The sequence below is a fragment of the Callorhinus ursinus genome, unplaced genomic scaffold (genome assembly GCF_003265705.2).
Source record: "Callorhinus ursinus isolate GAN/ISIS: 27379988/994484 unplaced genomic scaffold, GSC_fseal_2.0 scaffold25, whole genome shotgun sequence".
NCBI classification, from domain to species: domain Eukaryota; kingdom Metazoa; phylum Chordata; class Mammalia; order Carnivora; family Otariidae; genus Callorhinus; species Callorhinus ursinus.
The window spans coordinates 1,441,737-1,458,399 of NW_027397087.1; the positions used below are offsets into that span (position 1 = coordinate 1,441,737).

At 46.3% G+C, this 16,663-nt stretch overlaps 1 protein-coding gene across 1 annotated transcript in view; it reads right to left on the bottom strand.

Annotated features, from left to right (window-relative positions):
- The window catches only part of RYR3 (ryanodine receptor 3), a 518,087-nt gene extending 502,371 nt beyond the window's left edge, over positions 1-15,716 (bottom strand). The window contains exon 1 of the mRNA XM_073877464.1: positions 15,589-15,716. Coding sequence (XP_073733565.1) covers positions 15,589-15,639 — 51 coding nt within the window. The 5' untranslated portion in view covers positions 15,640-15,716. The remainder of the gene's footprint in view (positions 1-15,588) is intronic.
- Positions 15,717-16,663: the final 947 nt, after the last annotated feature.

Below are 16,663 nucleotides of genomic sequence, written 5' to 3' on the forward strand. Positions count from 1 at the left end.
AAATTTTAAACAATCTGAATATGTTGATTTCAATTCTGATCTTCTGTTTTTTCCCCTCAGTATTAGACGTGACCAAATGGTAAGTCACAAAAGGGCAAAAGCCAGGGTAGTAAGGCCTATAAAGTCTATTCAAGAAAGTGTTGTACCATACTACCATGTAGCTTTACAGGGCTCATGTATCCCATGGATGAGCCATGGCCTCTGGCAGGAGCTCAGGAGCCAAAGTTTAACAGTCTGAGGTAGGATGGACACCGCTGAGACTTAACAGCCAGTCCTCCGTAAAGCCTTTAATTGGGCTACAAACCCTTTCAGTGCTAATCAGTTTCTATTTTGTAGATGTTCTGGAAGTACCTACTTCTTTTTCTGTCACCTAAAACCACTTGGCCTGAGCCAAAGTAAATCACCTTTTGTAGCTGCAGAGTGGTTCTCCATGAAGAAAGGTTTAGGTGCAACATGAGACCCTTCTTGACTTCCATTCCGGGGCAAGGCCAGCTCCCTGTCAGTGGAGGTTCTCCCTCGCCAACAGTCTCAGGCGTCTGGAGTCTAGTCTGTACAAATGCAGTTGCTCAAGTGATCTGTGTTTGTCCTTAAAGGGCCAACAGATTCTGAAAGCATCAGATATATAACTGTGAACTGAAAAAACCAATATAAAAAGCACCCTTACATAATCTGTATCTATATATTCTACTCTACCAAAACCTTATTGTACTCAATTAATATAAGCATCATCTTTGGGAATTTTTAGAATTAATTGTATTTATGTTAGCTAGTTCTCTATTACCTAGAGAAAAAAGGCCAGATTTGCTCCCAAGATAGTCTTCCATGTAACCCCTATGCTCTGGTCTTTATAGTTCCCTGAGCATGTCACAGATTCTCACACTCTGGGTTTTACTTTATGATGATCTTTGTGTCTGAAATGCACTTTTAACTCCATTTTCCATCTACCAACACCTTATAGAATCCACCTAGTTCAAGTGCTCCCTGTTTTCAAATTTTCCTTGACTTCTAGGCAAAATTAACTATCCCTTCGAAGGTGTGTAACTTTTACCTTTATTTAACACATTCTTTGTCTTACTCTACTATCAATCCTTTAGATGTCAAATTCCCCTACTACGGTTGAAGATCCTTGAGAACAGGACTGTGTATTTTGCTCACCTTTAAATCTTCTCCAGTCCCCAGTATGTGTCTTTCATATAGTAAGCACTCAACAATGCCTGTTGGGTAATGGAATGAATGGAGAACACATAGGATCTCAGTTTCCTAACACAAAAACTAACAGATGATTGTCATGGGTCTTTACCTAGCTATAAACATCCCATGATTCTTTTAGAATGGTATTAGCTCTGATTTAGCTCAGATTTCAGACAGTGAAAAACAAAACAAAAAATAATCCTCGATAGACTCATATCAGAAAGAAAGAGGAACCTCATTACCTCCCTGTTCAGGACCTACAGAAGGAAATCTCCAAAGAAGGTTCAAAAGGAGGTTCTAAAGGAAGACTAGGGCTAGGAAGAGACAGGGAAAATATAAAAGTAAAAACAAGCTGAGCAACATGAAAGTGGTAAAGTATAAAGCCAAACGAAAATCAGTCTTGAATAATCCAATAATTTGAGCTAGTAATAAAAGGACTTACTTCCATCTGTACATATTAATAATGGCCCAGTTTTGTTCTAACTCTGCACGTTCACACGCCAATAGAGGAGGCTGCTATGTGCTGTCGATAGCACTCAAGAATCTCATGGAAATAAAGGGGACTCTGGGGTGGTTACCGGTTTGTATCTGGTACAGATTAGACATTTTAAAAGCACACAGAAATATTTTCTAAGGTAGACCAACGTCAAACTAAGCTTTTGTTTCTCAATAAGCACCACATTGCCAACATCCAGAAACACAAAAACTACAAAAATATCAAGAGTCATCAAACTGGCATCAATGCCACATAGAAGAGACATGTGTTTCACAGGTATGGAATTGTCCCATATCCACCTTCTCTTTCCTTAAGGACCTGGAAATCTCCCATGGGTATGTTTAGTCCTGAGAGTCAGGCAGAGCCAGCCTCACTTCTCGGTTTTCCCAAGCTGACTTCATACAAACCATTGAGGTCAGAAACTGAAACACCAGTCCCCATAACCCCAAGCCTGGATGACTCCATGATGTCCTTGGGCTTATTTTCATGGCAACACACATTTCACTTACATCAGTGTCACCAATCATTAGAATCCCTCCTCTATCAATGGAAAACGTTGAGTTCCATCTAAGATATTGGCATCTACAAAATAAGATTGGGGTAAAACTTATGAAATTAGTGATGCTTGGCCTCTTTGCTCCTTATCGCTCTCTCTCTTTTTTATTTTTTAGAGAGAGAGAAAGAGAGAGAGAACACAGAACGGTGGGTGGGGGAGGGGGAGGGACAGAGGGAGAGAGAGAATCCCAAGCAGACTCTACACCCAGCACAGAGCCTGACATGGGGCTTGATCTCACAACCCTGAGATCATGACCTGAGCCAAAATCAAGAAGTCAGATGCTTGGGGAGCCTGAGCGGCTCAGTTGTTAAGCAGCTGCCTTCGGCTCAGGTCATGATCCCAGGGTCCTAGGATTGAGCCCTGTGTAGGGCTCCCTGCTCAGCGGGAAGCCTGCTTCTCCCTCTGCCTCTGCCTGCCACTCCCCCTGCTTGTGCTCTCTCTGTCAAATAAATAAATAAAATCTTAAAAAAAAAAGAAGTCAGCTGCTTAACTGACTAAGCCCCCCAGGTGCCCTATACATGCCTTCTTTTTTTCTTTTTAACGTATCCTCTCTCTCCCCTATTTCTTTAGGAGATTTTGGAACTGAACTTGACAATGCCCTGGCGACCATTCCTTATCTTTCAAGCCTGAATGCCACATGACCAGATCAAGCTTTTGTGTCCTTGATAATCTGATCATCCAGGGGCAGGTATAGCAACATCTAAATCCCCTCCCCCACCCCCAGACAATACATCTGCCTTGGAGATAATGCCTTAACCTAAAGGAGTTATCTTGAATGTCAGCAATTCCATGTACCTTGTCATACATGAGAGATGTCTTCAGCAAAGGGATCATATTCTCCCCAGTGACATATTATACTTAACCTATGGGCTAGAGAGAGGTTAACCCTAAGTCTAACTCTCTTTCACTCTAAAACCCCCAAAAACCTGCTTTTTAATTTTCACTTGATTTCAGGAGTTTAGACTAGACCTGGGAGCCTCTCTGGCTTTGGGAGATATTTGCCTTCCTATGTGTCTTCTAAAGGCCTCATCATGAACACGAGTGACACGTACTTAGCACAGCCAGAGCCCAGAGCAAAGCCTGGGGAATCAGTCAACATATTTGTCATCATCTACCAAACAGCTGTGAGTCAGGCACAGGTTCCTGTTGTTCATTAAAAGCAAGATCTGGGATGGCAACCTTCATGTGTTCAGAAAATCAAGCACAAACACATGCACACCCACCGGTTTTCATTTGGCTAAGGCTTCTAAGGAGCAGGTGGAAGAGCTACTTAGATTTTTTTCCCCAATTAATTGAGTTAGAAATTGTAGTAAATAAACAGTTTTAAGTACATCTTCTACCCCCCCCCCCAGTTCCCATATCATGAAAGAGCAGCTGCTGCAGATCCCAGGTGGCTCACAGAAGCCAAGGCAGAGCACAGGTGCTGGGACCACCTCAAAGGGAGCCCCCAGCCACTGGGCAGTAAGACCTACCATCAAAATTTGTATTATGTCATATCACAGAGGATAGCACAGAAGAGAAAATACACATGGTATGAGGTAGGTACTGTGTTCACTACAAACACCACCATGTTTAATTATCTCAACAGCCACATAAGAAGCTATTAATATCCCTATTTTAGACATGAAGAAACTGTCAGGGGCTCATAGCTTACAATTAACAAATCTAGAATTCACATTGTGGTCTTACTCTGAGCTCTTAACCACTCTCTGAGGAGACATTCCACGTGGTAATGGGGTTGACAGTAATGGCAACGGTGATAACGATGATCTGGCAAAGGCATGTGGTACCAGAGAAACCACCACGTCCAAGGTCAGTAAGAAGAGAGAACGAACATATTCAGTTTGTTTATTTATTTATTTATTTATTTATTTATTTATTTATTTTTATTTTTTAATTTTTATTTATTTGACAGAGAGAGACACAGCGAGAGAGGGACACAAGCAGGGAGAGTGGGAGAGGGAGAAGCAGGCCTCCCGCTGAGCAGGGCGCCCGATGCAGGGCTCGATCCCAGGACCCTGGGATCATGACCTAAGCCGAAGGCAGATGCTTAACGACTGAGCCACCCAGGCGCCCCGATATTCAGTTTTTTCTAAAAAAAAAAATTTAAATCTTTTTTTTAAAAAAAAGATTGGTTTGGCTAGGCAAAATTTATACTAATTATAGTCATTTCTGTAATTTGTACAATTATGCCTAATTAGGAGCCAGTATAATAATATTTATGTACAAGAATAAGTAAGTCAGATTAATTTTGATCTTAAATTTATTTGATTATAATAGTGAGCTCTATGCATAAATAATCAGACTTCACTGTTACCCAGGTTCTAATATGCATGTGTGACATCTTATAGCATTTTATACTCTAAAAGTATGCTTTCTGAGGACATCCCCAAGTACCAAACATTAGTAGATGTTAGGGGAAGGAGGCGGCTAATAGTAATAGAATGCGGCCTTGCTCTGGAGAATGTTGGAGTCTGGTCATTTCATCCTGACCCCTCCCTGAAAATTAGCTATGATTTTTACCATTCTACAAATTAAAAAAACTGAGGCTGTAATATATGAAACAGATCATTCATATAGTTTAGTTTTTATTCACAACTTAAAAAGTGAAATGTATTGCTATTGAAACACCGAGATTAAACACCCAGAGAAATCGCCTCCTTACTTTAAGGAAATCAAAAGGCCCAACCATTCTCTATTATTTGGGGAAATGTTGCTTTAATTCTTTTAATTAAATTTCCCAACTGCTTAGCCCAATTAAGCTTTCAGTTGTTGGGACCTGATTTTTGAGTGAAAATAAAGAGCCAACTACAGTGATATAACTTATTCAAAACAAAGGCGCCATTAGCTAGCCCATGTGCCTAGACGTCCTATACACCCGTCACTTGGCAAGGAGCACAATATTTCAACTAAGTAAACATCTACTCTCATCCCTGGACAGGCAAATTGTTAATAGGGATTACATAGCCAACATTATCCAATTTAATTCCATGGAAAGTAGAGAGGGAAAAGATGGGAATAACACTGGACCGAGAGGTGGGGTAAGAATCAGAGGCCCGTAACAGGACCCCCAGAGGAAAGGGCACTAAAGCATGTAACAAGAAACAAGCTTTACTTTAGGTTCATGCTTTGCATCCTTAGTCATGAGAAGGAATCGAGAAAGTGCATAGCAAGATCCTTACAGTAGGATGACCTTATGTTGCTAAAAACACAGTGAATTCCCAGAAAGGCAAATTTCCATATTTCAAACACAGGTTGAAAAAGAAATCTCCCCAAACCAAGGACGACTTATCTGTGTTTAGTATTCTCCCAATCGTGTTGCCCATCTGTTGACAGGGGTAATCAAAAATTGCTGGAGGAAAACTCAATGAGTATTTGTATCAAGAGGCTTTGCAAAGTAGACACTTACGAAATGACCCATCAATCTGAGCTCCTGAGGCCATGTCCATTCCAGGTTCATTTCCAGTCACAAGGTCTGGTCACATTATATCTAAGCAGAATACCAGGAATCAAGACTATGGAATAATCACAGGGCATTGTCCTTTTGTACTTTTCAATGATAAAATAAATGTGCAAAGACATTTGGAGTAGCTAGTGTGCCTAATGTCAATGTTTATGCTGTTTGTTGAGATGGTATTTGTAGCTAATATTTATTGAGAATTTACTATATGGTGGGCACTCCTCCAAGCACCTAACACAGCTTAACTCATTGAATCCTCACTGCAACCATCTGAGGCACACTATTATCACTCACATTTAATGCATGAGGAAACAGGCACAGAAGTGAAGAAACTGCCCCACGGTCACATATTTTAATAAGAATTACTTTTTGTGGGACAAAAAGTAACGGCTCAGTCTATTAAATGTCTGCCTTTGACTCAGGTCATGATCCCAGGATCCCGGGATCAAGTCCTGCATCGGGCTCCCTGCTCAGCGGGGAGCCTGCTTCTCTTTCTCACTCTCCCTCTGTGTTCTCTTTGTCTCTCTCAAATAAATAAATAAAATCTTTTTAAAAAAAGAATTACTTTTTGAGGTGCCTGGGTGGCTCAGTCGGTTAGTCATTTACCTTGGGCTTGGATGATCCTGGGGTCCTGGGATTGAGCCCCATGTCCTCAGACTCCCTGCTCAGCCTGCTTCTCCCTCTCCCTCTGCCCCTCCCCATCCCCCCATTCATGCCCTGTCTCTCTCTCTCTTTCTCTCTCTCTCAAATAAATAAATAAATTACCTTTGTACCATGGAAGTATGGAAAAGTTAAATTAAATGTTATAAATTCATCTGAAGTGACTGATATCCCTGCTCTCTCAAAACAAGACTGAGCCCCTTCTTGACCCTCAGCCACTGGGGTCACTGAATGTTTAAAAAGTCTTATTCATTTACATAAATGCCAGCAACTTGGTCAGGGTCAGTGATAGAGTGGTTGGTCGATAAATGTTGAATGAACACCCTGCTTCCTTTAGATTTCATGATATCTGTATCTATGTGACAATCTGAAAGGGTTTTTAAAGGCTAGCACGATCTGGATTCATTTTCATGATCAAGTCTATCATTTATTAAGCCTATTAATTTGTCAGCCTGCCAATCTGTCTTTTCTACACTGTGATAAATGATACACTGTCTTTTATGTTGACATTTTCATCCAAGGACTTTGATCCGTACCGTGAGCCTGGTCCTACTCATAAAAATATTCATGCATTCTAGGCAGCTTATGCACTTAAAATGTGAGGGTTCATCCATGGCTGCAAACTGGCACACAGCTCACAGTCTTGCTGCAGAGGTGTTTGGCTGGAAGTGTTGAAGACTTTTTTGTTTGAAGGTGTACATCAGGCCCACCTTTCTTTGCAAATAAAGTTTGATTCACACATTTAGTTACCGGCCTGGAACCGAAAGTGTTTAAGTTTGTGAGCCCTGTGATATACAGGTACCTGGGGATTCAGAGTGGACTGAATTTAAAGTTGCCATATTCCTGGAGTTTATAATGTATGGCTCATGCTTTAGGTTGAAAGGAACCTTTTTAGGTAATTGGGCAACAAAACAACTTTTGGAGGAGACCTGGAGTCCCTTCACTCCTACTTTCAAGGCATCTCTGAGATAGAATCATTATTACTGTGTCTTTATAAATGGATGAACTAAAACCCAGGGAAGGGCAGACCATCCTAAAGGCATCTGGTGATACAAATGCCACCGAAGAGAGCAAATGCCTTAGCTCTGAGTTTACCTACTTGCCTAGTATGTTCTGTTATGTTTTTCATCTTAAAATCCCTCCTGGAAAGAAAGGAGGTTTGTTCAAGACATCACTATGGTTTATTCTTGGACTCCCCTCTTCTGGCCAGCCTAGACAGAAGAGAGGTCGACTTGGGGGTGGATCGCTGCTATCGTTCAGAACAATAGCCATGTGTCCTGGAGGATCGATGAGGACGATCACGGACAGATGAAAGGGCTCATGAGGGGCACACACTCCTCCAGGCGTGGGTGCCCTATTTTGACTTGACCTTTTGGATTCAGACTTTGGTTCATCGTACAGTTGTGGCCCACTGGATCCCTTGTCCTGCTCTAGTATTATTTACAGTCTGGATCTGGTCCATGGCATAGAGTGCAACGGTCCCAATCAATACTTCTTACAGGGTGGGCATTTATGTGCCACTGATGGAGAATTTCCATTTCTTCCTGTATAGTCCCATTGACTAGCCCTCTCTGCTCAGGCCCATTAGAGAACTCAACTATGAAATTATCAGAGAGTGAATGCCGGGCCCTGCGACTCGTCTGGTAAGAAGCATGTACCTTCCAGTAAGAGCCTTTCCCATTTGCTCTATTGGGAGCCAGGCAGCTCTCCTGGGCATTCTCCCCTTTTTTGGTAGGAAGTGATCTAAGTTGGTTTTAGGAACTCTGGGGCATTTCCTTGGGATAACGATGAGCAACCTATCAACAAACATGATAACCAATAATGGACTTTTGTTGATTGAACACTTTCCTACTTCAGGAAGGCAACCCCTTAGCTCTCACTTTGACATAGAGTTCCTCATCTTATGAAAATCTGAGACTTTCTTATTCTAACCGTTGTCTCCAATTCTGAACTATGTATTAGCATCAGTTGTGACTGCAAATAGTGCTCTTTCCAACGCCTGAAATGAGTTTGGCTGTTTTCTCCCATGTAGTTCAAGGCTTCCTCTCCTCTGATCAAAGGTCATAAGTAGACAGAGATGAGTTTCTGTGCCACCAGCCCCAGAACCTGAACTCTGTGCCCTGATGCTTCCTCTGCCTGCTCAGGGCTCCCCAAGATCCCGTGCATGCTCACTCAGGCTTGCCCCTCTCCGTAATGTTCCCAAATGCTCTCACCTTTCACCAATCCAATTCCTATTCTTTCAGGAACTGGCTCTGCTCAGCCGTTAATGATGCTAATCATGAATGGTACCTGCTGAGCTAAACATTTTACAGATCCGTACTCTGATAGAGGGAAGTTCTTGAGTCAAAGCCTTATTCCGAAGGCAGACTAAGAACGATGGCCTTCTGTGCATGGGTCCTGTCGACACTGACACAACCCAGATTGTCACTCTTACACTTTCTTTAAAGCTATGCTGCCTTGCTCATCACCCAGGTTGCTCCTGTAGCATAAAAACCACACAGACTCCAACCTCAGTGGAAAAGCTGTTGATGGCCTGTGAGATTCTGCACAGCAGTCCTGTCTCCAGAGCTCTCTCCTGCCTCCTTTGCTCTCTTAAAGTAAGTAGCAGCAAGCACTGTCGCCCCCGAGGGGATGGCTCAGGGGGAGCGAAATTTCTGAATCTCTCTGCAGTCTGACTTGACGATACAATGTTTGCTTTCCTTCTTCTTGGGCACTGGATCCAATAAAGGAGGTCTCAACCTCCTCAACTAGAAGAGCCTGCGTGGGGGCTGGGAGGCCTGAAATCAAGAAGGAGTCCATTGCTCAAAGAAGTAAAGGGTGAAAGAAAAAAACGGGAGGCCTTGTGTCTCAGTGCCTCCTCCCTACAGGGCTGTGTCCCACCTAAAAGGACAACAGCCTGGTGTGTTCCTGTAGAGTCAGCAATGTGCTCTGGGCTAGATGAAGGGAAGAAGTCTGTGTGAGGACAGGAGGCACGGTTTTTATTTTTGAATACTGCATCATCAGTCTCGGAGCTGACCTGAACTTTGTTTTCTAACAATCAGGAATCAGAAATGACAGAAGGAGGGGAAAAAATAATCTTGGCACTTCACAAGGCTCATCCTGGTAGCCGGATCAGGAGCAACGTGCCAGCACTTTTTCCTGCCTCTCCCTGAACGGAAGAGATGCTATGATGGCAAAACTCACCGAAGCCCAGGAAACTGCAGCGGCTGGAAATGTCTTTGTCCCTAAAATACCCCACCGGCTTCTGAGTAAGAAGATGGCTTTGAGGACACCAGCCCGAAGCCCAAAGCCCAGAAGACCCGACGTGGCTCCCTGCGGAGAAGTGATGGCCCACAGCCTCAGCACTGGCGGGCCTCCCACCACAAAAGCATCTGCTTCATCCAGGTGCGACCAAAAGTAACTCTGCAAAAGCCCTGAGTCCCCCAACAGACGCGATGGAGGCAGCAAAATCCCTGGGAGGAAAAAGCAGGGCTGGCTTTATAGAAAAGCTGGTCCCAATGCTCTGGGGGGAAAGGAAGAATGGGCTCATAAAAGTGGGAGGGAAGAAACAGGAAGGTGGCTTTGAAAGGAAGAGAAATGGGATCCAATAAGAAAAGGGGGTCCTATAGGAAATAGTAAAGCTTTGGTAATTTTCTGAGAAGACACAAAATAAACTCTGTTCTGTTTGGTGGCTGCAATCCTGGGGGCCTGCCTGACCTTTTGAAGGCTCTTACACCAACAGACTTGCCTTCTCAATAAAGCCTTTTAGTCAAACAACTTGAGATGAGTTGATGTTTGCTTTAGTCAAGTAATTTCTCAACACTGGACCAACAAAGGAGACAGTGTTAACAGCCCTGGGATGAAGGTGTGGGCCTGTGGCAGGGAGCATATTAGAGAAAGGGAAAATGTGGTGTTTTTTCAACAAGATCCGGTCACTGATGTCCTATGCAAGAGAAGCACAATGATAATACCCTACAAAATACAGCCTCATCTCTCATCTGGGGTATTGTTGGAATTACTGTTGCCTTTCATTACACTTCTGCGAAGCCATTAAAGCAGATTCTATCTCCCTACAGTGGGGGAGATGAAACCTCAATTTTCTTAAATGAGTCATTCAAGGTCACAGTGAGCTAGGGCTGGAATTAAGAATTCCCACTTCTAAGTTCAATTTTTTATTTTTTATTACATTTCACTCCTACTGGATAAATCTTGTATCAAGGGTAGCTTAAAGACCGCGCTCATATAGAAGGGTTTATATGGATGAAGGATCGTGGAAAATGAGCTAAAATATTGGTTTCTGAAGACATGAGACCTCCACAATCTATACGTGATATCGGTAAGAAGCATTCAAAAGGATTCCAAGTCAATTAGAAAGTGACAGAGCCAGTGGCTTCCTAAACTCAAAACTCTTTAAATAGTAACATAAGGGAAAACCCAAATTATGAAATAAAAAATCCTTCCCAGGAAGGAGTGAAATACATTATCACAAAACAAGCAAAAGAAGCAAATAAACACAGAGAGACATAATACGATCTATTTTGATACAAACACTTGGAAAATAATTATCAGAGTATTTTGCTCTCTAGATAAACTCCTCCCACCCTTTTTCAACAATTTCCTCCTCACATCAATCCTAAGGAACCTGAGAAATATATCTGTTTTTCCTCTAAATCAATATTGGGAAAGGAATGAAGAATTGTGTAAAACCGGTATTTCACTGAAATGTCCTCATCCTGCTTAATGATCAAATCAGCCTAAGACAAAATATGCCCAGACATCAGACACACCTTCAATCAGTCACACCTTCTTCAACTGTGCCCCTGTTCTTGGTCTCGCTCCTCTTACACTGGGCTACAACACACTCCAAGTATATCCAAGTTCACAGTCACCATCACCTCGTGACCCTGGAGCTCAGCAGCTTCAAATCTCTCAGGGCAACACTGCTGGTGGGCAATCAGTGTCTCAGAGGTGGGAGCCACCCCCTAGTACTGACACAGCCTCTCGGACACAAGTTCATGTCTTTGGGAGAAGGACCTAGCAGCCACTCGGGGCACTGCCTTGGAAAGGAGGGGATATTGGGCATCCAGCTATTCTGAGACAGCTCCTTACTGAGATCAGCTCTCTGGGGCCAAGGGAAAAGTGACTGAGAAGATGGGAAGTGACACCGGGAGGCCCAGAGCGTGGGGATATTCTGAGTTTTGTCATTTTAAACATCAAACCTAATTCGACAGGAGAGCTCAGGTCACCCAGAGCATATGCCTGGGTATCTGGGTCTGCATTCTAGCACTCTCTCCATTACTACTCATGGTCACCCTGAAACGCTATGCTTGAAGGAAGTCACTCATGTCCACCTCCCTCCTTAAGAGAAAGCTACCAAAAGCAAGCCAGTGGCATCACGTAGCTGTTATGTAAATGGACTCTGCTGAGGAGAAGAAGCAAGGAGGGAACTGAACCACCAAGCGCACGTTCACTGTCCTCCCAACCTGGGACAACGTGCTCTGGAAGGACTTGGGCTCACCTTAGTGCCACCGCACACATTCAGGGATTCGTCCCAGTCACACAGTAGGGAGGACCCTTGACAAGGGGAGCAGTCTTGAGTCTTAGCCCTTGAGGGCTGCAAATTTAGACGGAGGACAACTTTGCACAAGGACAGTTAATTTGGGCATCTCTGACCAGTCTTTAATTGAAACTACTAGAAACTAACGCCTACCTGACTTTGAGTTCTGTTTCAGTGAACTTTGTGGTGGAGAGGGAGTTGGCAAGGAGAAGGCGGTGGTATTTTTAAAAACAGTAAGCTGAGGTTTGGAGATCTTTCTTCCTTTCTTTCTTTTTCAATGGATACTGTAGCCACAGGGAAAAAACTGCGGGGGGCGGGGGGGTAGAAAACAGCTACTCCCTGACGCTCTCCGAGCATGATGCGGTGCCAGCCAGCCACTCCAACCCTCTGGAGATCCGGTAAGTGTCACTCCTCACTGTAACTTCTTGCTTTCAGGCCAGTGGCTGGCAGGTCTATCTGCTTCTGAGCAGCTTCAGAGCCACGTCAGTGACACTGACGACGTCAGCAAGAGCAATCGGAAGGCAGGATGATGCCTCTGCCAGCAGCAGTGGGAGGGAAAATTTTTCCCCTTAAAGAAAATTTTTAGGCTGTCTGGCTGACTCTCTCTCTCTCTCTCTCTCTCATTGACTTACATGACTGCCGGTGGTTCGAGAAGGCCAGAGAGGATATGTAGTTTTACCCAGCCATTTTAAAGTCTGGGGTGCAAGAGCATTTAGTTGACACGATGTGCTGACCCTTCCAAGCCCCTCGCGTAGGCACTGCCCTTACTCGGGAGAGGACAGACTTCCAATGTGTCAGAGGACGCAACCAACCTGACCACCTCCTAGCAAGTGTCCAAAGCCCCGGTACACACACCTATGGTGATTACTGCAGTAAGCCTGGCCCATTCCATGTTACTGATCGTTCCAGCTGCTTTTATTTTTGTCACTATCATAATAAACAGGATGCTATAACCACCAACGGCTTGACAAGAATCCTCAGCACAATGCTGTTCTTTGGCCTATTTTTTTTTAAGTAGGTTTAAAAGCCTCTGCTGTCCACAATGGCAACCCTCTAAAGTTCCCTGTTGCAAAGATAAGGTTCTTTTCCATCATCAACTATCAACCACCTTCCAGCCCAGGACAAATGTTAAGGTGAGGAGGCATTCCATGACCGACACATGGCCAAAATGCTTTAAAAGATATTGTCTGGGGAAAAGCAAGAGACCCTAAGGTAGAGGTAGGTGGGGGAGTTCAAACTGCAATAGCTTCTCCAACCCAGGCATATTCGAAGGTGAGAAAACCCCACTTCGAGCACAGCCCTGTGATTCTTGACTCCCCTAAAAGCAGCAAGATAAAGCTAAAATGCTGTGCAAATCAAAATTGATGGTGACCAGCTTTGCAGAAATAATTGTGTCTAATTCATGGCTATGGAGAGAGAGTTTCACATGTCAGAAAGAAGCAGCTTCCATGGCCGTATATGGGGAAGACCACAGCCTCTGGAGTAGTGCTCCACGCCAGCCCGTGGTGGGCATTTAAGTTAACATTATGTAATGACAATCATCAGTTAACTTGCTGGGCAACCATGGCCAAGTCACTTGATTTCCTGTGCCTCAGTTTCATCAAATATTGTCTCCCTAAGAAACCACAGATGAAGACGTTTGCAGGGTTACTGAAAAACACACATAGAAAACACTCAGGTGATTACTAGGAGCAATAATAATGCCACATGTGGAGTCACTTGACCCCATGGTTGCTCCCAGCTCTCCCTGGAAGCCATGACTGGTATGCAGTATCTCTGCAAAAGAGGTTCTTAACCTGGGTCCTTGAACCCTGCAGGGGACCACGGATGGAGCCCAGCTACTCTAATCTCTGGGGGCAGGACACCCATAACATAAAGAATTTAAGAACCACTGCTCTACCCTAAGCCTTGGGTACAGGGGTACCAAAAAACACTTACACTGCCCGTTGGAGAGGAAAAGGCAGCGAAGGTGACCACGGAAGCCAAGAGAAACACAAAGGATGGGAATCTCAAGAAAACCATCAGGTTTTCACCTCAATCCCCTGAGTCATCTCTTCCACACTGACCCAATCCGTCAGAAGGGGATTTCTTCAGTCAATAATGCCTAGAAGATCATTACTAATGAACAGAAGAAACAACTGATCGAGGAGGGCACAAGGCAGGGAGTACGTGAGGTATCACCCATCCAGTATCAAGGACACCTGTTGGAAGGAAAGCTCAGGGATTCCACGGGGCTTTGGGAGGAACGGGCAGCTTCACCACAAAAGGGCTGTAAGGAGTGGCAAGTGTGAAGCCGTCTTGAGCTCTTCAGTGCAGTGTGAGAGATGAGGAGGGGGGTCTGGGTCCAGGATGAAGAAATGGGTAATTCTTTAATATCAGAAGGTGGTATCGGAAGGGTGGCAGGTCTCGCTATATCTCCCAAATGAGACCCAAGTCCCAGTCCTGACAGAGGAACCATATTTGGAAGAGAAAGTGGAGGGTTTTGGAGAAGGGGAGGGAATGGTGTAGAAGAGCGACAAGACCTAAGCTGTGATCTTCAGAGCCCGGGTTGGAAGGGGGCACTTAAAGAGAAGGAGAGAGGGAGAGAAAGAATTTCATTCCAATCCCCGAGAGCTAGACTGCGCATATAAAATGATCTAACACTTATAGAGCAATTTACAGTTTACAAAACATTATGACATTCACTATCTCATTTAATGCTTATCACCCTAAAACGCTGGTTATATTTTCTCCATTCTACACAAGAGGAAACTGAGGCTAAGAAGGGCGGATTATGCGACTTGCTCAAGGTGACCTGGCTGAAATCGGAGCTGGGACGCACCCCAGTGCCCCCCCACACCTCCCGGTGGTCTTCCACCTTGAAAGGCTTTCCCTTAACTCCAAAAGGGGCAAGGTTGCTGTGGCTACAACAGATCCCCGCCCCCCAGCCACTTCCCCTAAAATATGGGGCGGAGCAGCGCCCTCCGGTGCCAGGAAGGAGACCTGAGTGACGCGGAGCCACAGACCGGGGTTTCCCCATCCTGCGGGGCTCGAGAGAGCAGGCGGCAGAAGCCACGGCTCTTACACTCCGGGCAGTCAAGTAACGCTCCAGCAGCAGTTGCCGGCTTGGGGCTCAACGTGCGAGGGGCAGCGCTGGGTGAATTCCCTTCCGAGCCATCCCAGGACTGGGACCGAGCGTCAGCGCCTGCTCCTAGCACTTAGCTCCCCACGTTCGCCCCTGCCCCGCTGGTTCTCTCTGGTGGTTCCCCAGTGCACGGGGGCACCTCCGAGAAGGCAGGGGGGGCTGTGGTGGAGTGTTGGGGGTGAAAGAGCGGACCGATTTGGGGGCGAGATCTTCCACTTCTGATCCTCCAGGTCAGGGCAACCGCGAGCAAAGCCTGGCTGGAAGTTTGGGCATCAAAGGTTTCAGATCAAGTAGCAAGTTGCCTGGAGAGCCCTGGAGGTGGAGAGGGAGGTCGGGGATCGGGGTGGCGTTAGGGGAAGAAGGGACCGGCAAGAAAAGGTGTCCCTTCCCACGCAGCCCCTGGCGGCCCCGCGGGTGGGTGGCCGGCCCGCCTCTGCAGCCGGCGGGTGCGGAGAACGCGCGGGGCACCGGCACCCCGCAGCCGGCACCCGGCGCAGCGCAGCCCCTCCTCGCCCCGCGCTCCTCCCCGGCTGCCCCCCGCCTCGCCCCCGCCGCGGAGACTCACAGTCCGCAGGAACTGGATCTCGTCCTCGCCTCCTTCTCCCCCTTCGGCCATGGCTCCCGAGGCGTCGGCGGTGCCCCAGTCTCCGGCGCCTCTGCTTCCCCTGGCAGCCGCTCGGCGTGCGCGGGCTGCTGCTGCGCTCTTTCTCCTCCTCCTCCTCCTCCTTTTCCTCCTCCTCCGGCTCCTGGCTCAGCCTCAGCAGCGCCGAGCTAATCCCCGACCATATAGGGAGCTGGGCTAACACTCCACTGCACTGCAGAGCGCCAACGCCAACCAAGCAGCCCGCCTACCCCTCTCGCCTCTAGCCCCAGCCAAATGCGCGGCGACCGCGGGCCGGGCAGAGAGCGCAGCGCCCAGCACGCGGAGTGGGCGGGGGCGGTGCCGGGACCCGGGGGGTGGGGTGCGGTGGGACCTCCCCCGCACACCACCGCACCGCGCCGCACACCCAGCGGAGGCGCGCGCTCCGCAGCGACGAGAGGGTGCCCCCTACCCTGCTCCGATTCACAAACAAAGGCCAGTTGCTTAGCTCTAGCATGCGTGAGACTGGGCATCAGAGCCCTCTCGCTATGCCCACCTGGCCCTCGTGTGTGTGCGCACGTGTGTGTGCGTGCCTGTGTGTGCGTGTATGTTTGTGTTTCGGACTGGAATGCCTTCCTCCGTCCGACCCCAGTGCCTTGTTCGGATCCACAACCGAGGAAGGCTGAAAGGGGTGTGCCTGTGTTCTAAAGAGCGGCTGGGAGAAACGGTGCAGTGAGGATGGAGGGTGACTGTCCATTCATAACAAAGTTTGCAACTCCCTCGATAGACCTTTCCTCACCTTAAAAGAGCCCCTTCCCCTTTTCAAATCTAATCAGTACGTTTTACTAACCACCCCCCCATTGTCTATTATTGCTGGACAGAGTAAGTGTTCCCTGTACTTCAGGAAGCTTCTGGGGCTCCCCATTCCATTCGAAATTCAGAAGCCATGTGGCATAAGAACCCTTCTCCTCTGCCAATCCCCAGTCTAAACTTTAGGGTGCAGCCCTGTGGACTCTAAAAGGGATAGAGGAGTATATACAGTGGGACCCTTACCAGGTCC